The sequence below is a fragment of the Cololabis saira genome, chromosome 2 (assembly GCF_033807715.1).
Source record: "Cololabis saira isolate AMF1-May2022 chromosome 2, fColSai1.1, whole genome shotgun sequence".
In the NCBI taxonomy this organism is placed as follows: Eukaryota; Metazoa; Chordata; class Actinopteri; order Beloniformes; family Belonidae; genus Cololabis; species Cololabis saira.
In genome coordinates, this window is record NC_084588.1 from 16,366,872 (window position 1) to 16,394,866 (window position 27,995).

General features: G+C 40.3%; 1 protein-coding gene across 1 annotated transcript; it reads right to left on the reverse strand.

Annotated features, from left to right (window-relative positions):
- Positions 1-40: 40 nt before the first annotated feature.
- On the reverse strand, positions 41-27,982 carry hsd17b12b (hydroxysteroid (17-beta) dehydrogenase 12b). The gene is made up of 11 exons (XM_061738989.1): positions 27,702-27,982; positions 14,352-14,398; positions 13,890-13,965; positions 13,196-13,303; positions 12,418-12,482; positions 10,967-11,011; positions 9,418-9,452; positions 8,258-8,339; positions 7,568-7,633; positions 6,592-6,741; positions 41-932 (listed from the first exon to the last, which is right to left on the reverse strand). Exons 1-11 carry the CDS (start codon positions 27,877-27,879, stop codon positions 825-827), a joined length of 960 nt encoding a protein of 319 aa, XP_061594973.1. The 5' UTR covers positions 27,880-27,982; the 3' UTR covers positions 41-824.
- Between the last annotated feature and the right edge of the window lie 13 nt (positions 27,983-27,995).

A 27,995-nucleotide genomic window follows, 5' to 3' on the forward strand; every position in this document is an offset into this window, starting at 1 on the left:
ACTTTCACTAAGTGAAAACAAAAATAATGACTGCACAAAGTAATTTGAAAAGCATATTTATTAATGACAGGAAGCACAACTGCAATGTCTTTGGAGTTTGACACAAATGTCCGGATAACTCAAAAACAACACAGATGCCAGATAAAGCTGCTGCTCCTGAGCAAAACATGTTTTCTCTTCAGCAGTTTCTTCAGCAGTTAATGTGAGCGAAATGTTATGTGGAAGTATTCAAACACTGGGAAGTTGACTAAAAACCAGTCGAGACAAGTAATCACACTGTGCGCAGACATGCTATATGAACACATGAACTGAACCGTTTTACAGAAAAGTACAAAGATGAAAGGGTTATTTCAGTAAACAAAAATTGAATTATTAGTTATCAATCATTACAACTCCTCGTTTTAGTGCTTTCTTTAGAAAAGACAAAAGAAGTTAAATACGAACTCCAGAGCTTTATCAAATAGCTCTGAGCTACAGTGACGTACAGAAGCATCACATCAGCCACAAACCTAAATCAATCTCTTCAATCTATTCTAGGCTTAATTCATCATCACATTGGGAAGAATGACGGTACGGTTTTGGATTTGATTTGAATTTTTCCATTAAAGCTGTTTATTGAAGGAGCACCACTTGGTCCAAATGTTTTTTCTTTGTTTGCTCTTTTTTAATGTTATTTTGGACTGAACAATTGTAATACTGAGATGTTGCCTAGAAAATAGTCCAATTTTCTCTGCTTGGTCCATGAGGATGACGGTAGTTGGACGGGTCATTAACGCAGCTGTTCCCTCTGTCTGTCCACGCAGCTCCAGCCTCTGCTGATCCATCTATCCCTGCTTCTGCTTTTTGAGGTAACGAGCACGCTGGGACAAACCCATCCCCATCACGTAGCTGTTGAGCATCTTGGCTGGGAGCAGAGCCGTAGTCACCCAACCCTACAGAGGGAAATTACATGGTCAGATGGTGGCATTTACAAATAACAGATTAGCATTCATTATTAATCTACAACCCAAAGGAGACAACTGTGGCGAGCATGTTTGTACAAACAAAAACCAAGCAATTGTGCCATTCTCACGCTTATGCCCTTTTCAAATTAAGCTTGAACTACATTCCTTTTGGCAGCAACTGAAGTCATTTGAGAAGTATTTAAATCTTCTCTCAATGCTCTTCAAAAGATGCTTTGTTTGTGGAGCCTATAGTTGAGTCCATGGATATATTCAATTATTGACATGTCATCTAAATGTGGCACATCAGAGGGCAGTTTCCAGCTCCAGTAATGAAACATTCTCAAACTCAGATAAGCCTGCTTCAACTTTACAGTCTCACTGCCAACAATTATTTGAGTTGCAGTTGAACGAGGGCATTTCATTGAATTACTGCACTCGTCCCAGCATACAAGCATGGACCAAAGTACATCCAAGTCCATAACAGGTAGGTGGCAAAATGGTTCCACATGGAGCGTGAACTGGTGAGCGTCTCAGCTCTGTAGATGTTTGATGTGAACAACACTTCACTTAAAGACTTAAAAAGAATTTAAAAAAAAAAAAGAGATGCATGTCTCTCGCTGCACTCGTAATGAGTGCTCTCAGCAGAAATGGATGATTTTGTTTTGAGTTTAAAGTCCTTTTTTTAAGTGAGAAGTGCAGCATCATTAGTGTTTTCTTTCACAGATTTAGTGAAAACATCTAAAAAGTGCATTGCTCCACCAAGTTGAAAACTGAAGAGGAAATTATTGCCATTCATCATATTTTTTGTCAGCTTAATCATGCAAAAAATACCACCAGACTAAATTTCAAAAAGGTGGGGAAAGAAAGAGCCCATTAAATTTCTATACGGATCTGGATCACTATCCTTAAAAACAGGAAATGGGCCTCAGCTGTAGACGGGTTGTCTAACAAGAAATGATGAGAAAGCTGTTCAGCCTCATTAACACAAACACCACGTGAACGGTGGACGCCAGTGTCACAGCCTTCCCACAACAACAACAGGATGAGGCTAAATGGCCCCGTTGGCCGAGCAGGCGGCGCAGACACCGAGACTAACATCTTGCGCAACCGCCCCAGATTCGGCTTTGCTGCATGTCTCCCCTCCTTCCTGTCAATCTGCTTTCCATAAAGAGCTCTAAAGCCACTAAATACTAGATCTAAAAACAACATCAACAAAAAACATAAAATAGAACAATTTAAAACAAAACCCACACGATGGATTTTCAAGCTAAATTTGATAGAACTTTTGACATGAACAGTTAAATTCAGGAGACTTGGCTAATTTATAACCCCAATCCAAAAAAAACTGGGATGTATAAATAACGTTGTGAACCATAAATAAAAACAATGCAATGATTTAGCAATTTAATAAACCCTATTTTGTTTACAATAGGACATAAAAAAAATATTGGATGCCAAAAGTGAGACATTTTACCATTTCCTGAAAAATATCACCTCATTTTGAATTTGATGGCAGCGGCACGGTGGACTGCAGTTTTATCATTTTAGATCTTAATCACACGACTTAATACAAATGGAGCTACAGCAGCGATGACAGAAGGTTGCACATTCCAGCTTTTCAACATTATAAATTAGATACTGGGTAACTGTGGCTTCAAAACGAGCCACGCCGAGCTCTGCTGCACGTCTGAAGAGAGAGGGATTATCAGATAATCACAACACCCGCTGCCTGCTGCTTTTGTGACATAGGGGGACTGATGGCAGACAACATCTGTGCTGAATTTATGTTACTCACACGAAAACTGTTGACTGCAATAGATTCACATAAGCTTACTCATGCCAATTATGATTTATTGACCACCTGTGCTGTGATAAATTGCGTTGCATGTATAATCAATAAACATGATCATTGATATTCAGGTCATTTAAGCCCAACGCTGTACCGTACAGCGTGGATGAACTGGAGAGAGTATGGCCATTTAAGTGCAGTGATGAGTGAACACCCACTGGAAAAAGGAGCGTTTCTGCTTCCATCTCATTTCTGACACTTGTGCCTCCACAGAGTAATTACATTGTGAGGACGCACACAAAACTAAAAGGTAGTGGAGCATCCCATTGTTATTTCAGAGAATATTTATTTCTCAACAGATGTCAATAGCAGCTGTTGGAGCAACATGAATTCAGTGAAAGGAGATTAGCTGGTATGCGGTTCTTTTGTATGAGAGGGGAAAATGCCGCCGTCAGAGGTGTCAGAGCCGTTGCCATGACATAGCTTGACGATGCAGCATCAGGGCCATTACTTCCAACCACGCAATAGATTTTCACTCAGTTTAGCACCGTCACCAAAGAGCGTACGGCGCATGCAAACATTGTTAGCAGCTGCAAGGTTTAACTGGGCAACAGGGACTTACCAGACAGATATACATGAAGGTTTAGGACTGTATAAAAGGAGCTGTTCTTGACTAAGTAAGGGAAATTGTAGCTCCACTGAGAAGTATTTCAAAAAGTGCTGCAGAGAAAATAAATGTTGTCAGTGTACCAATTTCTTGCATGCCTGAGTTTTTTTTTTTTTTGAAAGATAAAAATGAGGGTTGAATAAGTGAAATCCTTAAAGAAATCTGCGCTACACATTTATTTTTCTTTTCAAATGAAGAAAACATATTAATGTTAACACTAAAGTTCTTATTTTCTCACGAAGGGTAAAACTCTGAAAAACAGACTATGCATCAGTAACTTTTACAGCAGTTCCAAGTTTTATTCTAAGGTGACAGAGAGGCAATAAACCATTTATCGACTCCAAAATATGATAAAATGCATGTGGGGACTGTGCAACAACAGATTGAATGGCAAAGCCATCGTTCTTGCTCTGGCTGGCCTAGGAAAACAAAGCACTGCCGGGGGAGCGAGCGGCAGCCGTCCCACGAGCCGTGGCGTTACTGCACTGGGACTGCGGCAGACTGACCCTGGCCACAGAGACCTGGTGAAACCACTGCTCATTAGGTCAACACATTTGCTTTGTCCAACTGCGAAACAGATTTATAAATCAGCACAAAAAGCTGCTGAAGTGGTCAGAAAGCTCAAGAGATCGTTAAAGAGAAAAAAAGCGAGGCACTCTTTGGAGGGCACGCTCACCGGTGTCCAGATCCGTGTTGCCTCTAAAGGATTGTCCTTTGATTTTGCAGGTGTTCAACACAGATGAGGAGCTACAATATTTAATTATTCACATTTTCATCGAGGTCTAAGGTACACCGCAGATTAGTTAAAGTGAGCTGGAGCGTGTTAATCAACCCCGACCCTGCAATGCTTGTAACACCGCGGCCCACAAAGCAGTCAACCGGGGTCCTGATGCTGCACAGTTTTACACTTTGTTTTTATTTTGCCTTTGAAGGAAAGTAATGAGAATAATCTGACATTTAAATTCTCCTCATTTCTCCTAGAGGACAGAAAGGAAACCTTGGCTGTGTCTGAAACTACCGTTCATCGTCGCCGCTCTGAACTGCTGTTCAGATTGTTACCACCTATAGCCCCGTCTCTCACCCCAAAACGCATCATGAAAAATAATGTCCAGCTGATGCTCACCAGTCAGGCATCTGTACCATCATGCATTGTGCTTATGCAGGGAAAAAAAGTAGTGTAACATGAAAGTACATAGCCATTTAACCTTGGATTACACGTTGAAGTTGGTTTAATTACATTCAACATTTTAAATGTAATTAAACCAACTTCAACGTGTAATCCAACATCAACATAATGGTTTGACTTCCAAGTAGACAGCATCTCGTTAGTGCAGCAGTAGCACGTCTCAGGCGTCTCTACCTCGCAATCTGTCTTTTAATCAAAACTCATATGAACGATTGTCAGAAAAAAAAAAATGAACTAGTTTATATTCTATAACATTTCACAAAGTTGGAAAATAACAGTCCTGCGGTGAGTAAGTATCATACCGATACGTTTTTGATGGTGTTCTTTTTTCTTTCATTTTAAAATTGGTGGTCCTTGAAAAATGTAAGAGTTGTGGAGTAAAAAATGCAGCACAATCAAGGAGCAACGTAAAACAGCGTTTTATCCGTTCAGAACTTTATTCAGCTGATGAACTCACTACACACAAACCCCTGAGCAGTGACCGTGGACCAGGTGGAGACTACGCGTTGGTTTCGAGCCTCTTCTAATATCTGAGCAATCCTCAACCCAAACATAGAAGGTCATCTCAAACAACAGACTTTCCTACCAGGGCTGTGTCTTTGGGGGTCAGATATCTCCCTCAGGAAGGTAGTTATATTGTAAAGTTTTCTCATGACTCTGCCCTCCCGTCTCTTGTTCAAGGCCCAAACTCGAATCACATTTTGTCAAAGTGTGTGATAACGTTTTGGTCCTAAAGGCATTAAAAACGCAGGGGTTAATTACTAACTTTAGGCGGATTAAAGAGCCCCAGAAGGTAAACATTATCTGCGATAAAAATAAAAAATAGTTGGACTGCTACAAATACCATGACACCGTGTTGGAAAGTTAAAATTCGATGTAAATGCAGACTTGACCGTCATGCAAGGCCAACAAAGGATTCACAGTGCCAAACTCAAATTCTTTTCATGTCTTTAAGACTATTTTCTGTAACTTTTATCAATCATCAATTGAAAGTCTTAACTTTATATTTGATTTGATGGGTTGTGTGAAGGACAAGAACAGCCTAAACAGCGTAGCGAAGGCGTGCCCCGAGATTATCGGAGCTCAGCAGAGTGGCCTGGCTTCTCTTTGTGAGAAACGGCTGGCTGAGAAAGCAAAAAATGATCAGCCACACCGAGCACATTTTATCAAAGGAATTGTCTGTAATGTCCTTGGGCCGGCGTTGTAACGTGCCTTGGTTGAGAACTAATCAATATTCAGCCTTATTTCCTCTGCTATTAGACTGTTCAACACAGACGATCCTCACTGTGAATGACTTTTGCTAAGAGATCTAGAGAACGTTCGACTGAAGCCCCGCCATTGTTTTCTTATCATTGGAATTAAAAGAGTTGCCTGAATAAGCGTCTCCACTCGTATATTAATCACATTGTGGTTCCTGTGGTGGAAAGGAAGTGAGTTGAGGAAGACCTCCTGAAAAGACCTTACTTGTTTTGACGCAACTCTAGAATACATTTTTACTTCATAATTTATATTAATAATGACCACATTATTTGGTTTTCACAATGTTCTGTAACAACCCCAGTGTTCTTGTGTCATAACATAAAATGTAAGAAAAAGGGGAAATGTGCAACCTGAAGAAAGGTTTCAGCTGGGTTTTTTTTTCCCCTTTCTGAAACCCAAACGTTACCTAACGTTACACAGATATTGAGGTAAAAACTGGCCTATCTGGAGATATCCTTGTCTCTGCTGTAGTCTTTTTGAGTAGTCCGAGTCCAAAATAAAAGCATAAAAAGTCTGTCTGAACTGGAGAAAAAGCTGAAAGTTTGCTTACTTCAAGAAATAAAGTAAAAAAAGCTGCATATGCACGAACAGCCGGATGCCGACCCCTGCCAGTTAAAGCTTGTTCTTTCTTCTTATGAAAGAACAAGCAGGAGACATGGAAAGGCAGGAACTTTACAAATGAACGGTCCTGTTTTACATTTATATTAGACTATTCTTTGCTCCAACTTTCCAGTCCCAAACTTACCATAATAGCGTGTGGCAGGTAGCCGTTGGTCTGCGTCTGGAGCCCCACGGTGCTGAGCTCAGCTGCAACGTAGCGCTCGGGACTGGGCTTGTCCAGCGTCGCCCGCCGGATTTTACTCAGCTTGGTGGCAACGAAGAATGGCAAAACACTCTGAAATGAGAGGAAATGGGGGATGGGGGATTTAACAACTCCTCAAAAACAACTTTCACCTGATAATGGTCGATGTGTAAAACAGATCTATTTACCGTATTTTCTGCACTATAAGGTGCACCTAAAAGCCTTTAATTTTCTCAAAAACCAGCAGTTCGTCTTATAATGCGCCTTATATGTGATCATTACGGTCATTTCTGTTACTATAGTGAGGAGGATTGTGGGTACTGTAGTATGTGTCCCCGAAGTAACGGCACTAAAAACGGAAGTAACGGCGGTTTCACAAAGGCAGGAATCATCACAGACGTTCAAGACGACAGCAGCGATGCTGACTCGCATAATGGCGACTGTGACGAGACGGAGCCAGGAGCGTTGGATGCCGCACTCGCCCAGCTGTTCGTTCAGACACAGAGGAAGAAGATTCCGAGGGATTCAGGGATGGAGAATGAACTGGAAAAGTTCCCCTCTCTGTTTTTTTTTTCAGAAAGCTGTTTTTTATTTTGTTAATAAAGTTTGACTTACATTACTTTTCTTCTTGTTTTTTTTTTTTTTATTCTCTGTAGCGCATCTGCATCAGGTAGATACGTAACCCAACCCCAGCCACTATACTACGGTATCTTACCGTATATTCTGTGCGCCTTATATATGAAGAGAGTTTTAAAATTGGCCATTTATTGAAGGTGCGCCATTTAATACGATGCGCCTTATGGTGCAGAAAATACGGTACCTCTACATTAGTACATCATCTACATGTACTTAACCTGTTTAGGGTTGATGGGGCAGATGTAAATCATTTAAATGATTCCTAGTCTGCTTCATGATTTACCTGAATGATGATCCCTTTGCTCTTGTATTCAGCTTGAAGTCCTCGTGAAAAGAAGTCCACAAATGCCTGTTGGAAGTCAAGGCAGGTTATTGGGGGGACTTCATACCTCAAACATGCAGGATGGCATCAAAAATCCATCTCAGTTATTAAAGGGGAATAAAAGTTAAAATCCAAGAAAAACGCGGTCTCATGTTGAATGAATCGCCGTCTTTTCTAATCTTAAGTACAAAGAATAATTTTTGTTCCACATTTCAACTTGAAGTGCAGAAACTGGGATTTGGCACATTGACGCGACCCAGTGGTGCGACGGAAGATTAATGGGCTCCAGAACGTGAACAGCAGGTCGTCTTTGAGCTAAGGCTAATGTAAAACATCCTAACAAATGTTCCCACAGCAATTCCTAATTTGTATTTCACTGTGGGATCAGAGATACATGTACAATTGTGACTGTCAAAAAAAAAAAATCAAAAGACTAAATCAAAGTAATGCTGGACTCTGATCGATAAGGTTTCATCTCCTTGTACATTTGTGGATTAAACAGAATAATTCATTAGCTGAGAACATAGATGGCGTATTCCCAAAAGGCTCCAGGGTATGTTATCGTGTAAACCATTTACGAGGCTGGGATGCGTCTGCTGGTATCCCCTTGAGTGACACTCACAAAGGTCATACTGTATGTACTGTAATTACCTTGGAGGCGGAGTAGACTGTAAGGAGAGGGACAGGGTACATCCCACTGGCAGACGAGATGTTAAGGATTGCGCCCTTCTTCCTGGAAACCCAATATAAACAAATGCTCTTTTACAGCAGGAAGAAACATCCAATAAAAAAATGTTTAAAAAAAAAGAGAAAATGGGGAAGGGGAGGCCTGAAATCAATCCCAGCAAGATAAAAGAATATGCAAGTACATGTAGCTGCATGCCGAGCCAAAACGGCACTCGTACTAGATCAAAGTAGAGCTGGTGAATAATGATAAGATCAAAGACACAGCAACATCAATGCTTAAATGTTTACAACGTGATGTCATTTTTTATCCAGCCAGTGGTGCCATCATGCTGCCCCCCCCACACATGCATGTTTTAGATGTTTCCCTGTTCAAACACACCTGATTGGATGTCTGTCAGCTTGTCATGGAGGTGTACGCAAGTGTGTCTATGGCAGTATAATTTAACATGGGGGGAATGTCTAACACACATGCAGGGAAACGTCTCATGTCTGAGACATGCAGGGGAAAGTCTAAGACATGACGTTGCATGTGAGATGGAAATAAATCAATAAGCAGGCTGCCGTGATTTCTAAGAATCAGCACTGGCCATATAAGGACTCGTATCGATTGACCTTTCACATGTAGATAAAATGTACTTAAATCCACAGGGCTGAACTTTTGCTTCATCCTTAGCACTTTTGTATACCATAATCGGGCCTGTTCCGAGTTGATGTGACCTACAGAGTCAAATCTTGCAAACCAATCACTGCTACTTGATGGAAATCACACAGCTTCCAGTGCATCGGTGCGGGAATATCAGCACCCCCACAACGCAGACCGCTTTAATCAGCAGAGTGAACCTAGTGGCTCCGGCCTGACTTTAAATTACCTTCATTTTAACTTTCGCCTCTCGCTACAATTTGAAGACATTTGCCACACCCCTTATCTAATCACACAGAGAAAAACTAATATTTGACATTTGACTTGGACCTGATTGCAATTTGATTTTTGGACATCATTTGGTACAAATTTACAATCTAGAAAAGAATAAACATTTTACAGCCCTGGTTTCCTTGAGCACACATCCCGCTGGAAATGAACTTATAGGGTGTTATCTGAACCCGGGTCACACACACACACTCACCTCTCTACCATCCGCGGTAAAACAAGACGCGTCATCTGGGAAAAAAAAAATAAAAAAATCAATGAAAAAGGGAAGTGAGAGATGTTGAATAAAAACATCAAACATGTATGAGCATGGACGAGTATGTGGAGGTGTTTAGAGAGGCAAGATAAGCAGAGAGGAAACAATGAGAGGAGAGGGAGCCGTTGGAAGAAATATTGAATAACATAAATTAAGCGTAAAGAGTGTGGGTGGACTTCAGCTGCTGCTCGGGGAGCTGCTGGACACCGAGTGGGGACCAAAGTGACTTCACTTTATGTCACCGTTTTGTAAGTGCCTGTGTGCGTTCACTTGTCTGGGGGAATAAGCCAACATGTATAACAAATTATCTCAGCGGTTTGAATCCACTTACAGCAACTTAATTACTCAGAGGCAGCCCACAGACACACTGCGTGGACACACGTGGTAAACACACCAATCAAAGTTTACAGAAGCTATTAAATGAAGCCCGGGACTGAGTGGGGCATTTAAGATCATCCCTGCCACGGGTCTCTGAGCACACTTGAATAAGTGAACCTCGCACGCCTTCCACAGCTCCTGGAAGGTTTTTTTTCTTTTTTTTTTTAATAACTTTGAAATACAATGTTTTTAATTTTGTGTCCCCTCAAGTCAAAAACTTTCTACCAATCCCTTCACAGAGAGTTAGGACAGTCATTACAGTAGAAGGTGCATCTCCTAATAATCCCCCTGTAGGGAGGAAACCAGTGCATTCATAACTGCAGTACCCCTTTGTGGATGAAAAGGACAAACTCTTCTCATTGGCTGCTGAGACAAGCCGTGTCATTGAACAATACTTTGCACATGACAAGACTTAAGACCTGCGGTCATGTTAAAAATGTTTGATCTTGTCATAACAGCAAAACACAGATAAGATCTGATCTGCTCCAACTGACCTCGTACATCTAATGACGGAGATCACGGGCATGCACCCCAACTCAAGCAAGACTCTTGATGAGCTTCGCCTGCGACCTTGAAATGACTCGTAAAAATCATGTAGTGCAACACCTGCACAACTTTTGAAGAAGAAATCCCATTTTTCTTTCACTCAAATGGAAACTGTAGCGTAAAAAATAACTAATACTTAATTTTTGACGACAAGGTAACTAAGTCAGATTGAAGATGGCTTTAAAATAATAAGACTTGACAAATGGCTGGACTTCAGTGAATTCAATTTATCTTTGCATACAAAAAGGTCAGAACACACATCTCTGCAGGTTGGTGAAGAAACGAAAGAAAAACCAACAGTGCAAGAGTTTTGCCCGAGGAGAGCGAAGTGTTTTCAGACCAAAATAACACCAGTTGTCACAAACACAACCTTTACAGCTGTGGAAGTCAGCTGAAGCCAACTCCATAGACACATACGTAGGTGTCTCCTCGTTTTCCTGGAGTTCCATCACAAACAAAGCAAATAACCAGTTTCTATTTTGTTTATTTAAAAAAAAAACAAGGAAACATTTGACTTCACTGATTTACAATTTTACAATTTTACAACAAGAATTACAAGACTCACCTGGCACACCGATGTTATATTAATGTTGACCATTGTGTCGATGAACTGGAGAGGAAAAAAAGAAAAACAAAGTGGGAACTTATTGAAGATGGTCAGATTTTGTTTTTGTGCAACTCTACAGTAAGTAAACATTACTATAGACATCAGTAAGAAATGAAAATTATGTAATCTGTTCTGAGTAGGCCTGTGTTGAAAAAAATCGATTTCCCAATTCTAAATCGATTCTCATATTAATTCCTAAAAATCGAGTTTTTATCATCATCGAATTTTTTATTTTTATTTTTTTTATTTATTTTTTTTCTTTTATTTATTTATGCATTTTTTTTTTTTCATCATTACATTACAACTTTTGGTTATTTTTTTTGTTTATCCCCAAAAAAGGATTGTTTTGTTGGACACGAGAATAACTGGTGCCATGTTTTTGCCTTTAAATATGTTTAAAGGTATGAAAACATTAAAGTGTTATAATTGCATAAATTGTCTATATTCCATTACTTTATATACTGTCTTGGGGTTACATTTGCAAAAAATGCTAAAAACCAAATGCTCAAAAATTAAAAACCAAAATAGACCGAAAATGGAACAAATAAAAACGGAATGTGGGAAAAAATAAAAGCGATTTCATCCGTCTCTGTTTCCTCCGTGGATCTGTTTGGTAATTCTGACCCACATGATGTTTCTGAAAGCAGTTCTATCAGCATTCTGGGAGCTGATTGGTCCTTACAGCATCATTAGCTGCAATACTTGCTGTTTAATCTCAATATAATACTAGTAGTAATATTTTGCATAACTACAGTCATATAATTCATGCAACAGCTCAAAAAACCGTTTTAATAACGCTAACCCAAATCAATATCGGAATTGAATCGAATCAAATCTTGATAATCGATTCTGAATCTTAAGAATCGGAATCGAATCGATTCTTGACATTTGAATCGATCCCCAGCCCTAGTTTTGAGTATAAGGTGCCAGTTTTATAAAAATGTCTGATTTCTGAGAAAGGACATTGCACATAAATGTGTACAATAAGGCTTAAACTCCTCATGTAGGTACAGTAGATATAGCTGCAGAAAAGACATGACAGACTTTACGTCTGAGGAACCTGAGTGATTTAATGAATGAAGAGTTGGCACTTTCGGATCCTTTTTCTATTCAGCAGTTTTAAAAAGGCCCCGGTCTAATGAAAGCTGAGCAAAGCGCTCCACTTAAGAGTATATTGATCTACTGTGAAGTGGACCTGGATTGATCCGACCTGGTTTTCTGTCTCACATAAATGAACCGACCAAACACACATTACTTCAAACATTACAGCAGAACCTTCATGAATTCAGAGACGGTTCACATAAAGAGTGGCACACAGAGGACAGCACACTTTCACAGCTAATGTCAGAAAACACGGCCACACATTATATTAAGAATTACATGTTAAAAGACAATAGTAAAACACTTACAGTATCCAGATTGGGAACGTTGAGGAAGAATTCAGGGTAAGAATAAGATATTCCAACGTTGTTTACTGTACATGAGATAAAAAACAAGAACAAAAAAGCATGACCCTTGGGTTTTAACAAAAACGGTGCATCTTTGTTCATCGAACTGTTGTCTCAGTAAAAACTGTCGCTCTCCTGCCACATGGCCCTCCAAACTATTGATTCCTTTGTCAGAAATCATCTTTCAGACGGCGAGTAAATATCTAACTTAGAAATGACAGCTTGTTGGAAGTGACTTTTACAAACAACAATGTGAACACATAATGACACATATTTATATTTATCCATTTTAGCTTAATTACAAATACATACCTTTGTAATACTTGGATAATTTACCCTGAAAAAATACCCAACTACTGTTTTTTTCTTCTCTTTTTTTTAAAGGAAGTGATTATTATTTAGTGATCTTAATAGATTTGTGAGCATCTTTAAGAGCACAATTTCATACTAAAAGTTGACTGAAGAAGTGCTCACTTTGCATGCTTCAAGTTGAAAAAGGCGATCTGCAGTTCTGACGCTGATAATTTAAAGTGTCATTGCTTTTTTTAGTCTTAGGAGGGCAGCAAAGGGCTGATAAATTAACCTTTATAAAGGGAGACCTATCACAGATCATTTCAGAGATGAGACATCATTCCTGACCAGCAGAGGCTCTGTTTTAGATTGAATTTGCCCTCTTATGTGACCATATAATTGCTTTTTAAACAAAGTGAGTTGGCTACAGCACCGGCTCGAGTCTTACCCAACACTCCGATCTCCAGTCCTGCAAGCCCATCTTCAATCTTAGAGTAGATATCTGTGGCACTGAAGTCTGCGGCAATCGTTTTGGTTTCCACCCCACATTTACTGGCTGAGAACACAAAATAGTTTTTATATACATATACACACACATAAATATGTATAATAAGGATGGAGAAAATGAATGAACATGTGCTAGTTGCTTGGAGAAGTAGAGGAGGGCAGAGAGGGAAAAAATGATTAAACTGTGAAAAAAATCATCATTGAGAACATCCCCCCCTAAGCAGGAGGATTTTATTTAATTACACAGAGTCACTTTCAGCTCCAGTGGGAAGCCTCGCTGCCTTGTCATCACGAGGACTCTGCCACATATCCACTCAATCAAGGATCACATGTGCAAAACATGTAATTCAGAGCCATGTCATTTAGTCGTTTGTCAATTAGCCCTGAACACTTCAGGCTGTGTGCAGCTGTGTGGATTAGTGAAGTTGAACCCCTGTCCAGCAGCTGTCACGCTGCATGAACTCCATTACGTCTACGGCTCTGGATCAACTATACCGCCGGTTTTTCCCTTTGCTCATATTTGTGGAATTAGAGTGACAAATGGGTGAAAGGAATATTGCCCCACCACCTTCCACATTTCACAGTGACGTGGCATGGCTAAGAAAACGTGTAAACCATGAGAAGAAACATCTCACCAATTGATTTTGATACGTCATCCAGCTTCTCCTGAGAGCGGCTGATCAGAACGATGGAAAAACCTCTGCGGCCAAGCTGGAACCAGAAATAAGTCACAAAAGGGTAAACGTGTGCAAGCAGCACGGAAATGCAAATCACTGGTTGTGTCCTACGTTGATCAATCTGTGATTGGTCTTAAGCATTTCCTATTCAGCAAATTTAGGAAAAAGTTTCCTGAAAGTTTTTTTTTTTTTTTTTTTTCAAATGCATCAGCTTTGTCACTGTAAATTACATTTGATTTAGAGATTTAAGTTCTTATGCATTATTAGCTACTTTTTCCAATAAAAGACAAATTGGGAGAAAAAAAAATCAACTCATTAAATAATGCTGAACAACCACCTGCCTTTAAAATGGCTAAACAAGCATTACAGGTAGAAGGTCCTGCACACCTTTAAGAGTCTGAACACTTGCAGGAATCTTACCTCCTCTGCATATGCTTTGCCAATCCCATCTGTGGCTCCCGTCACAACTAAAGAGCAAAACAAAAAGAGGGAAAGAGACTGAATTAGCAGGAAAAATATCCCCCAAAACAAACATGAACACTTACAAGTGTAACTTATTGACTCAAAGAACTGGAAGAAGGGATATCATAAAGTCAAACTAATGTATATTGTCTGATGAGTGTTAAGAGCAACATTGTCCTCAAATGCAAAGTAAAAATAAATATATACAAATAAAATACAAAATATTCAACCTCTCATCCGAGTTTTGTCATCACCAGTCAAGCTCTTCAACAGAAAAGTGGCAAAACTGACCAAAACCTAGTTTTTAAATGTAGGTACGTAAGATACTTCAACAACCATTGCAGTCCTACTCTCCAAAATCTGTTAATAAATTGAGCAGATCTACCAGGAACTCGCAAAATGATCCACTTCTGAGGTTATTTAAAAAAAAAAAAAAAAAAAAACATTTTTTGACACATCTGGCACGATGATTAAGCCAAAACACCCAAATGCTTAAACAGGAAGCAGCCCTCCTGTTGCTCTGCAGTATATAATCCACTACAAGAGTATGTTATTCAACACATTTTTTTTTTTTTTTTTCCCCAGTATTTTTTAACGTCTGATCTACTGGTACAGAAATTGAGCTTTGTCTCTTTGTCTCTGAACTACACCTACTGGTCACTGCTGAGTCTATAGACTCACATCGTACTGGTGTACACCGTACTATTCATGTAACCACCTTTAACATTAGCTTCTCCTTCCCAACAATGAGCATGCTAAGATGTTGAACTGAGATTGTTGCCCCAAATGGTTTGGTGGTTGTGCCTGCACAATTTACTCTTTAATCCAGCTTTTAATAAATGCTTGCTTTGCTATTTTGTAACCACAAAGTGACTTTTGGTGTGCATACTGGAAAACACAACAAAACAAGCAAAAAAAACAACCCTTTTTCACCACACTTCTTATAAATGGGAAGAATCAATTGATTCTGATCACCATCCAATCAACCGGTGCTTCTCGTAAAACAAAGACTAGATCAAGCCATGAGAAAACTCATGTCACCATCTATGCATATTTTAAATTCCCAAACCCTTAAACTTCTGGCCACACGCTTGACATCAAGGCTTGATCATTTAAATCTTTTTTATTACCCGTTCTTTTTCTTTTAAATCTTCTTTCCACAGAAGAAAGTATTTTGAAATGACAGATTCACCGACTCGTGAGGGCTCTGATTTTTCACGTGTGCTGCGGGTATACTCATGACTTTATATTTTTCCCCTTTTATCTTTCTTGGTGTGAAATCAAGAGAACACCAAAGGGAGACAGACTGCAACAACATTGCAGAAAAACTCAGCTGTGCTCGTCGAGAAAGATGTAAAGACAAAGAGTGCCACCTACAGGATGTTCTCACACGTCTGGCAAACGCAGTGCAACAGCCATCATTGTCGGGCACAAATCGCTTAAAAAAAAAAAATACTATGAATTAACTTCATGGGTAAAGAGGAGAGCGCGAGAGCAGACAGATGTGCTGCAGGACAAGGTACATTGAGAGCAGCTGAGGAGATGGAGGAGGACAAAGAGAAGGAGGAGCGAGCTCCCCTCTGTCAGCGGTGGCAAGAGAGCGAACAGATGCCCTGGAACTGCCTGGCACAAACAGCAGCGGCAGCAGCAGGGGACTATTTTTAGCCACATCTTTTAGAAGGAACTATTCATCACACCTCTGGCTAAATATAACAAAAAGTGAATGGATCGACGGAGCGTAACAATATGTCCCCGTGTAACCTGCAGAGTCGCTTATACTCATCCTTATCTTGATTTTTATCTTAATTTCTGTTATACAGTTACCTTTTTTCCCCCCACTGTCACTTAGATCTTCTTGAGTGAGATGCATTATCTTGGAAATAGTGGGATGATGTTTGAGACAGACCACATGGTTGTGGCTGTGTGCGCTGCGAAGCAAAGCCTGCAGGGCTTTTACAAATGTAAGCCTATTAAGTGCTACATGCTGGCTGTGCAAGCACAAAATAGGGAGAACCAGTGGGTTCAAAACACTGGAAAAAATGGTTATTGACTCAAATACAAAAGAGAAAAAAATGTGCCTGTTGAATGAGAAAACACAACTGGATGTTTTATTACATTTGTACAACCCTCATTTGTTTGGCCCGATATGAGCCTTCACAAAGTCACATGTGTAACATTCAGGGAACTTATTTTTTCGTGCCAAATTTAGTTCTAAATGTTCCTTACTTTCTCTTAATCAGCTGAAGAGACTCGGTTATCCACAGCAGCACGAGCTACCAGAGACGATGCTCGCTTTGGAAAAGCTCTGCTACCTCACACATGCCCTCTACATGACTCTGGTTTTCTCTAACAAGGCCGTTATATTCACCCACCAGTGGAAGAGGCTCCAGCAGAATGTGCATCACGTCACAGAGGGTACACAGTACACACACACAATTGTATGTAGAGAAGCGTGTATCTAGAAATTTGTTTTGACCCTTTGAGTGACACCAAGACTCAGTCCTCCATGGAAAACCTGAAGCTGCTTTCACACCAAAAACATTAAGATACTCTTTTAGGGTTACTCTTGGTCCACAAAAACATAACATGCCCCTCCAGTCTAGATTTAGACGCTTAAACAAGGCAAGGCAAGTTTATTTATATAGCACAATTCAACACAAGGTAATTCAAAGTGCTTTACATCGACATTAAAAGCGGCAAGACACAATTAAACAGTAAATAAAGAGTATTTAAGAGCATGCTTAAACACCAAATAAATGAAATAAAATGATAAGAAAAGAGGTAAAATAATAAAAAGCACAAGTTGATAAAAAGTAAGGGCAGTAGAGTACAGCAGGTAAGTATTTAATTTAGGAGTACGCTTCAGTAAACAGTAATGTTTTTATCCTGATTTAAAGGATCTACAGTTGGAGCAGACCTCAGGTCTACAGGAAGTTTGTTCCACCGGTGAGGAGCAGAATAACTGAACGCTGCCTCACCTTGCTTGGTTCTGGTTCTTGGGAACCACAACAAACCAGATCCAGAAGACCTAAGGGGTCTGGGAGCTTCATAGGAACTAACAGATCAACCATGTATTTTGGTCCAAGTCCATTCAGGTCTTTGTAGACCAGCAGGAAGATTTTAAACTCTATCCTTTGACTCACTGGAAGCCAGTGTAGTGATTTCATGACCGCTGTAATGTGGTCCAGTTTCCTGGTGTTTGTAAGGACTCTGGCGGCAGCGTTCTGGATCAGCTGCAGCTGCCTGATTGATTTCTTGTTAAGGCCTGTAAAGATGCCATTGCAATAATCCAACCTACTGAAAATGAATGCATGAATACGTTTTTCCATGTCTTGTTTAGACAGAAACCCCTTAATTCTAACAATGTTTTTCAGGTGATAATAGGCAGATTTAGTGATAAACTTTAGATGGCTGTTGAAGTTCAGGTCTGAGTCAATAATTACACCAAGATTTCTGTCTTGATTTGTAGCTGTCAATGACATGGAGCCAAGGTGAGCGCTGATCTTTTCCCTTTCATTTTTAGGGCCAAAAATGATCACCTCTGTCTTTTCTGCATTTAGCTGGAGAAAATTCTGGCACATCCACTCATTGATTTGATGAATACAGTTACTCAGTTACTAAACAAGAGAACATGCCGTCCTGAAACTTCTAACACCTGACCTTGAAGGTGCCAGGTGTCAAACCTTTTCTCTTCTTAGATGAAGTAACTGCCTTCACCACCACAGAAACGGGAATTTTGAGCCTTATTTTAAAACCCTGATTCAAACATTTGAAGCAACTTCGTTTAGATGTATAATAGTTTGCAACTGGAATGCTGACAATTAGAACGTGATTTGTATTTAAAGAATGATCGTTTCCCTTGTTTGGATCTGTACATCCCAATAGACACCATGCCCGTGTCACCATATGGTTGATTTGCAGTTACCCGCATGCTGAGAAAGCGTGTGCTACAAAGAAACCTATAGAAGTTCTACAAATAACGCCTGCCTGCATTTCCTGCAGGTCTGCGACAAACACAAAGGGGGCCATTTGATATTAATATAATATTGATTGATATTATATTCTTGAAATGAATAAAATTCCAACAACTGTTTGTTTCCTTTCATTGCCGTAGGGTCTAACACAAATCTCTAAACAACAAAATATTTGCTTGAAATAGATTTGACCTCTGAATAGACAGCATCACTCAGTCCCTCTCTTACTCATCCATGTGTGTGCCTTTTACTGTGTCTATCTCCCCTTAGTGTGGTTTTCCTAAGTGTTAGATGATGCTGAAATGCCAAGCATCCTCAGACAGAGCCAAACAGAAGGGAATGGAGAAGGAAAAGAGGAGGGAAAGTGACAAACATGAACATGGGGGATCCTGGGGATAACTAAAAATAGCACTGAGGGGTCAGTGCAGGAGAGTCTGCAGGCAAAGATGCAAGAAACAAGAAATTGTTTATTTTTAGTCATTTTAAGAATGGTGTCTTTTGTAGGCAAAGTAGGAAAGAAAAGAGAAAAAGAAAAATACTTTGCAGCTGAATGCATGTTCCCATCACTCAAATAAAACAATGTCTATTTTTGGAACTGCTGTTGTCTCCTGAAAAACTAGGCCAGACTGGCTAGGTGTCCTGGTGACAGCGCTACTTCAATGCACGTGAACTCTCATCATCAGCACGACACCGCAGTCCTCATGGCTGCATTGGGATCAGTTAGATTTCAGCTTCGTTTTCAGAAAAGAAGCACTATTTGAAGTATTTTGTGGCAAGACAAACAGAATAGTCAAGCAACTACGATGCACAGCTTTAATTCATCAGGTTGCTTGTTGAAAAGGAGAATTTGAGACAACCAAAGTAAAAAAAGATTTGCATGTCAAAGTGCTTAATGTTTTTTATAATTCCACTTGTTAAATATGAAAAAAAAATCTGATTTTCACTTCTTTCATCTCTCAGCATAATTCAAGTAATTACTTTTGTGGGTTTTTTTCCGACAAAAGCATGTTTTTAAGAGCTTTGAACTGGTAGAGTTTCAGTTATGAATTGAATGCGGGTAAGCAGTGACAAAAGTGTAGCTGCTGTATTTTCTGTAATTTTTCACAATTATATTCTTCTGAAAGGTTAATAAATCATAATAACTACAAACAAATGGATGTGTTAAAGAAAAAACAGTTAGTGTGGACTTAAGACAGTGTGCAGTTTCCTGGAAGCAGAGCTGTAAAATTCTTCAAATGCAGACCAGAGACTTTGGCTTGTTACCCCAAATAAACAGATCTTGTCCCAGAGACATAGACTGTGGCAAAAATGTTGGTTATCAAATTGCCGGGGATGAGTAATTTCTCCATCTGCTAAACTCGTACATCTTCATCACAGCCTCCTCTCGTTTACTCAGAATTAAGCAAAAGAAGCATTAAGCTTTTCAGAATGAACGAGGACAACCTTGACCTAGAGGTGGCTAAAACAGCAGAGGGTTGCACAAAGTTTCACTCTTCTCCCAGAAAAAAAGAGAAATTTAATGCTGGAGTCAGCACAAACTCCACAGGAGGTGAGAACATTTTCAGTACTGGCAAATCTTCCAGATGACTGAAGAAAAGGAATTTCTTCTCATAGTAGGGGGTCATGAAGGCTTCAGCTGCTTAACAGACCTTTGAGAGGCCTAACAGAAACCTTCCTGCTCCAACACCAGGCAGTCAGGTCTCCTTGAGACGTAAAAACAAACGTCTGAAGAGATGAACTTATTCTTGTGACACAGAAGAAATCATTTTGGAACAAAGATTAACATTTCGTCTACATTTTATCCAGTTAGATTACACGTTGTCCTTCACCCAAGCACACCAAAACAAAATGACATACTTCCATGCTTCCTTAAAACTCACAAAGATACTGTTTGATTAGAAAAGCATCTCCCTTTTAACAGCTCAGCATATTGCAAAAAAATCTTTTCACTGATTTATGTGGGCACAAAAAATGTATATTAATGACTCATTAATTGTAATCGAGGTGAAACGTGCAATTAATCATGACGTTGATTTGAAGGTATAGTGTCCAGCACGCATATCACTCTTAACACATCACAGAAAAGTGTTGGGCCACCGCCATGTGATTATGAAACTTTTGTGAACATTTGTGATTATGTGAAATTCGACTTTAAAGCTGTCTGAATCCTCAGTCTGAAACCAGTGTCGAGTTTCACCTAATGGCCGCTTTGTTTGGGGAATGTAATGAAAGACTACAAAGCCAGCAGGTTGGTAGTACAGGAGGTGTGAACAAAAGGCGGTGCCTGAGGCAGCGCTTCAGTCACTGGGGGGGAAGAAGAGACGCACCCGGACCGGGATTTACCTGTAGATCTGTAACGATCAGCTGTTCCCACGGAGCGCCGCGCGTTCCCGGTTCTCTCTCCTTCTAACTTCCCCTCTCTGCTCTGAGTCCCTTGCCAGGAGGACCTCATCCTCCGGTCAGCATGTCGGAGAGGAGGAACCAAGAGGCCGCTCTGACCGAACCCCGCCAGAAGCGTGGATCAGCACCGGATGGATCCAAACTCAGCCGAGAGCTCTCCTAAAAGAACCCTCAGGACACTGCGACACCTAGGCCCAATCCCAATACTCCCCCTACTTTCTTTCACTAGCCCTAAAAAAGAAGGGACAGATTTTAGGGCACTTGAAATCTTCCCAGGGGCCTTTCCCAACACTCCCACTCCCCCTACTTTCAGCACCACCACTAAAATCAAGAAGCTGAGAGCCAAAAGCTGTTTTCATTTCAGCTGTAGTGCTGTTAATATGCCACTTTATTAAGTTTTAATATTTTTTCAGGCGTAAAAGTAACCGTTAAATCCCCAACCTGGGCTCAGTTTATCCAAATAACGCCTGTTAAGAAATGTGACCCGACGTTTTCGGAGATGAGAAGAGCCGCCGGCCCCGGGGAGCAGCAGCAGCAGCAGCTCACGTACAGACGTGATCGACCTGCACCGTCGTCCCGGGGAGAAACCTGCAGCTCTGTTGAGAATTACCGCTGGCTGAAATAAATCATTTAGGAATATAAGTGTTGGTTTAATAGATGAAATCTAACAGTTGTAGCTACGCCTGTTAAGAAATTTGCTCCGAAAATTTCAAGATTTCTGCCTGCCGGCTCCGGAGCCGATTTATGGATCCGCGTTAAATCGACGCAGAGCCTACGGCGTAGGGTACGGCGTACGGCGCGTAACATCGACGCAGAGCCTACGGCGTAGCCTATGCCGTAGGCTCTGCGTTGGTGTAACGCGGAACCATAAATCAGCCTTTATTCGGGCGAGGTTTGAAAAAGACTTCGCAACAACGGGCAAGCGAGTGATTATATACATTCACTGAGTGAATATTATGAAAGTAAAATATATATTTCTCGCTAGAAATGTAATCAAAATGCATTTTTATGCAGAAACTAACTCAAAATATTGATTTTATTCACTAAAAAAATAAGAAAAGTCCGCCATGTTTTTTTTTTGGATTCAGTCCGCAAATGACGACGAAAAGCATTGTGGGAAATTTTTATGTCCCTAGCTCAAACTAGTGAGGATCGGAAATCCCTCGATCCGTAGGGACAGATTCATAGCCACTACACTACTTTTCTTCACTACCCCTAGGTGGAAAGAGGAATTGGGACACCACTACCCTCACGGGAACGCGCAAAATTTAGGGGCAGGGATGAAAACTAGGGATAGTGGTAGTATTGGGACAGGGCTCTACAGAACCACAACCAGGGAGGTGAGGCTCTCGTGTCTGGGCAGTTAATTAGTTTAAAGCGATTAACGTGACTTGTGTTTACTGTAATTTGGTCTGCATATTACTGTGTAACGCACCGACGGTCTCCTACGGACCGACGGCTGCTGCGTCTGTGAGGTGATTCTTCACCGCCGTTTGTTTATTTGTGTGGCGCGCCGACGGCTTCTTCTGCTGCCCGGCGGCCGTTACGTGTGTATTTTTGAGGTCCTTTGTTTCCCTTCCTTTTCACTAACCAAACGGACACGTTAGTAATTAGACCACGAGGCTTCCCCGCTCTTTGTTAGACCCGCGTGGCGCCGATCCGTCAGTTATTTGTGGTCTAAATACTGTGCCCGCCATTTTTTTTTGGTTCACGTGGCGTGAGCCGCCATCTTGGCTATCGGTCCACGTTACACAACGTTGTTCTGAGACACACGCACGCGGATGATCGGAAGATTTGTATTACATGATTTATTGCCCCTTTTTATGTAGTTAATGTTTTTTTAATGTGTAGTTTAGGCATCAGAATTTATCCGAAGTGTCGTCTTGCCATCTTGACACTTAGGTAAAGAAATTCTGATTAATTTGAATGAGAAGTTGTTTGTGTTTATTTTACACATATTTTGTTACAAATGCTGGTTTGCCAGGGCCTGTGTTCAGACTTCTTCCTTCAACTTTTATTCTGTAGAATAATTCCCTTTGAGACTGATTCTGCTGTTAAGTTATCATTTTCCTGATTACATCAGGTGGTGCCCCGTTTTGATTAAGTCATTTTGATAATTCAATTTGATAAAGAATCTACTTTATTAATTATTAATAATTGTCAAAGGACAATTATTAATAACTCTCTTGATAACTGAAACAGCATCTACCCTGTGGCACAACAAAAGTCTAATAAGATTATCCATAAAACAATCAGGACTCCATCTGGAATAACCAGGAGGAGAGAGCTGCAACTAAATCAGCCCTGATCATCTTGTAGTGTAGTTTATTACAAGTTTGGTGCTTTTCCCCACATCACAAAATCAGAAAACAGAACATCTTGGGATTTGCTACAAGTGGAGATTAGCAGAACGTGGCCCATAATGGATCAGGAACTAGCCAGTGGGTCCGGCTCTACTAATATTGGGATTTCACCCAATATTGGTTTAAAATTATTTAAAGTGGATATTATGTTAATTTCCATCCATTTATTAACTTGCCACATCCTCCAGCCCTTCCAGGAGAACATGGGTTTACCACAGGGAATTCTCTTGGTCAGACAAGCCCGAAACACCTCCAACCATCTCACTATAATCTTTGGCACATGAAAAAAGTAAAAGTAGCTCTGCACCCAGCGTAACTCCAAAAGACAAATCATTTTACACCGGCAAATCACAAGGAGAGACACTTTCAGGAAAACAAGAGCTCTGCAGTCAGCATTAGTTCACTTCGGAGTCGTCAAATCTCTTCGGTGGCTGAATTCTTGCAGGAACATCCACTGCCTGTGAAATTCTGAAGCATTTGCACGTTCTCACAACCTAAAGTTTGCATGACTTGGCAAATACAGTTTCATGTCCATTCAATGAACAGGCTGTACTATAACATATCGATGCATCATTTTCGACCCTCCAGTCACATGCACGATAATTCATTATTATAGCATTGTACATGAGTTACAAAAAAATAAATAAATAAAACACACAGAAAAGCATAACGTGGTATAAAAAGGGAAAGAAAGCAAACTTTTCTCCAACTAGACAGCAACATGCTGCAAAGACACCACTTAACTACAAATCATCTGCTCTCTTGTGCTCTTTAACCTTCTGCGTCCACTCCAGACAGCGTGGGAGTTGCTCTAAAGAATCAAAATATATAATAATTCAATTTCTAAATTAAACAAAGCTTTTCTTGCACAAAATTTCTTTAATGTCTGTCAACCATAAATGTGTTCATTTCAAAACGTACAATAATCAGCTATGTGCAATTCTAGCCATACCGTTAGTGAATGGGCCTTTGTTTAAGAGCAAACCCACATTTTATTAAGACGCCACTACAATGTTGCTCTGTAGTTTTATCACAGCTGCTCATTGTCTCTCTCGCTCAGCGTCTCACACATGCACAGAAAACCCACACACAAACACACATCTGCAAATGCGGGCGCCAGCGAACTGGAATCCTGAGGCTCTTGCGTCTCATGTGAGCCTCATTTATGAATGGCTCTGGTCCCGTTATATAATCAGGCCGTCCTCGCAATCAAGTCCACTCCACTGAGACAAAATTTGTCAATGAAAGTAACAGCCAAGGCTGACGGGCTCCTTTTGCCTCATTTCATATTCTGAATCGTATTGCATGTGTGATCCAAAATAGACCCCCTCTCCTCCCCTCCATCTGACGCGTTTCCATTTTTAGCAGCAGAACAAAAAGAACAAAGGCAACATCAGCTCCCAACTTCAAAACATTTGGATTTCTCTGACAAACAGACGTGACTGATTGCACAAGTTAAAACAGAACGCTCCGAGTTTGCAATAAAGTCAAACTTCTTATATTTACCCAGTTGTCATTCACGTTTGGATTTGTCCTCATCGTCTGAACCAGCCAAATTCGACAGTACTGATCATACAAGACGCACCATAACTGTAAATATATTCAATATTCTTTCTAAGCTCTGATAACTGAAAGATTTCTGATATCTGCAGAATAATAGATATCGCCACTCATATGTTGAAATATGAACTTTGACCACAAGACTTGCAAGTATGCAGCAATATATCACATCATGTGTGCAAATTTCAAGGTTCAGTCAGTGAGTGGGCTGGACAGATGGATAGTATCCAGTCTGAGTTGATAATCCCATCGAACCATAATCCACTCAAGCTTTGGAACAGTTTATAACCCATGACAAAAAGCTGATCATTTCCAGCCCATTGTATATTTCTTGTTCAAAGTACCGCAAGTTCCTGCAATTTTCTGTAGGTAGTGCAAAGAAGCCACAGGACCCCAACACATATGTGCTGGAACAATGTTGAAATAAGAAAGCCCCCCCCCCCCCCCAAAAAAAAAGACATCCGAGATGTTAAACTTTCTACATTTGTCAAAAATGACTGATGTTCTTGACACCATCATTAAAGATGTGAGTTGGATTTCAAATGTTCACCCATCTACACATTAGAGCAGTTCGGAATAACACTATAATTAACGATGCATAGACTTTACAAGGCTCACGCAGATGTGATGGATGGATTGTTTAGTCTTCAGCCTCAGTTTGCATATTTTCATCTGCAAGGCCATTAGTGTTCTGATATCTGCAGACACACTTCCTTAAAAAAAAAAAAGTACAAGAAATTATCTTTTTCTGAAAGATTATTCGTTTGTCAATCCCAAAACCCTGTTTTGAATTTGTGCCCCTGCCTCTTAGAAGGAGCTGGGGGGTGTCACCCGACTCCATATAAGCTTGCCTTATTCATTAAAATTATTATTATTAAAAATCAAGCATAAAAAAAAGGGGGTGGTATTTTTATTTAATTATTTGAAACTGGATGACGTACTTGGGTGAAATGTCTTTCTATTCAATGTACAATTTGTTTTTAAAATAGAGGTTGAGCTGTTGCCTGAATATTCCAGCAGGGGACTCTGTGTGCATCCAACTGCAACTGTCAGCCAGAAGATGTCAGCTTAGAGCCACACAGCAGAACATGTTTTCACACATTTGTAAATAACTAAAAAAGGTCTATACAAGATCTGGTGAAGAGAAATCATTTCCTTACAAAACAAACCATAAGATAATGGCAAGACTGTATTCCATGAAACAGCGTCCCACCGCTCTGGTCCTCAGTCATCACCTTCCTGCATGTTTTAGATGTTTTTCCTGACTCAGCTCAAATGTTTCAAATGAACTGATCGTCTCAGCTTGTCACCTGCACGACTGTGTTTTTTTTTAATAGTTATGCAAATATAGCTTTATTAAAAATAAAGTTGATACTAAAATACCCCCCCCCCCCCCCTCAAATAAAGGGTTTTTGTTGGAAGTTCAACTGTATCCATGGATAAATAACTTAGATAACTTAGAAGAGAACGTCAAATTTAAGTAGATTACACATACTTTTTATTTATCTATTCTGCAATCTGGAGAGCAACATTGCCTCTTTATTACACACAACCAAGGACAGGCACTTTTATTTTATTTTTTTGTGTGTGTTCATGTTAAGACTCCCTTGTTTGAGTTTGATAACGTGTTTGAGACTTTTCTCCTTCATATATTTCCACAGGTATCATCACTACTGTACTGTACTACTGTACTGTACTACTGTACTCTGTTACAAGGCGTGAGTGTCGTGGACCCCAACGCAAAACTGCATTTGGGACGTCGTCATTCTCATGTATTGCAATGACTCAATGCAATACTCTGCCAACAGACATTATTTCATGTACAAGTTTACTGTCAAGACAAGTGTGTGTACATTTATGAAGTGTGTGTGTGTGTGTGTGTGTGTGTGTTGGGGGGCAGCCTAGCTTTAATCTTAGGTGCCAACATCTGACAGATCCCATGCTCTGTTGAATCTGCTTCCATGTTTTATTTATCTATTTTATCTATGGTCTTTTTGCTTTGTTCTGCTTGTTTACTTATTTTTTCTTTTTCTATACTAATTTTTATGTAGTATTCCATCAACCTACAGGTGGAAAATAGCAAGTTGCTACAACCTGGCACAATGCATATTCTCTTGCAAAAGATGAATGTCTTATTCTGCACTGTCCCTGAAATAAATAAATTCATTACAAATTGCTAGTGCCCACACCTGCCCACCTGCCCAGGCCGAGCCACCCATTGCCCAGCAACCTAGGGTTGCCACCCATCCCTTGAAATACGGAATTGTTCCGTAATTGGGAATTAAAAGTTACGTTCCGTATTGAACCAATATGGACACATATTATGCTCTTATTTATTGATGTCATAATATACAGGTGAAGGTCGGAAAATTTGAATATATTGCAAAACTTAATTCGTAGTAAATTCAACTTAAGGTCAAACAAATATATTATTTCCCACTACATGCAAAGTGAGATATTTCACGCCTTTATTTGTTATAATTTTGGTGATTATGGCTCATAGTTTATGAAAACCCCAAATAACAAATCTCAAAACATTAGAATATATTATGAAATCAATAAACAATTCAACCATCAAAATTATAACAAATAAAGGTTTAACATATCTTGCTTTGCCTGTAATGAGACCATGTAATATACATGCATTAGTTTCACCTTTTAAGTTGAATAATTGAAATAAACTAACTTTTACACCATATTCTTCACCTGTAGGTTATATTCTACATCTTGCTGATGTGGACATACATAACATAGGGTTGTCTGTCTGTACAGTCATGCAAGTTCAATGCTATTAAAGCACTTTAAACTTTAAATCAAAGCCTTTTGTTTTTTCATATAAAATAAATACATTTCTATGCAGTTTAGAAGTTTTGGGGATGTCCCTTTTTTTGGCGCCTGCACTGCTGAAATGGGGGTGTCCCTTATTTCTATTTCTGAAAGGTGTCAGCCCTACACCACCCCCTGCCCCCGTACCGGGGCCGGTTCCCCCCAGGTGTGTTGATGCTGCTCACCTGCCCACCTGCCCAGGCCGCCCGGGCACACCAGCCGCCCGTTGCCCAGCAACCACACCCTGACCCCGGACAGCAGCCGGCCCGCGGAGCACAGCGACAGCCAGGCGGCGGTCAGGGCTCCGAGCCACAGCAGCGGCGTCTCCACGGCCCGAAACACGGCTTCCCCGCTGGCCGACATTACCCGCAAAAGTCCCACTCCTGTTTCCGGACCGTGAACTTGAACAGATCAAAGTGCAGCTCCACGCAACGAGCTGCGTGCAGTCTCCTGGATGACACTTCCGCCTAGTGTTTGGC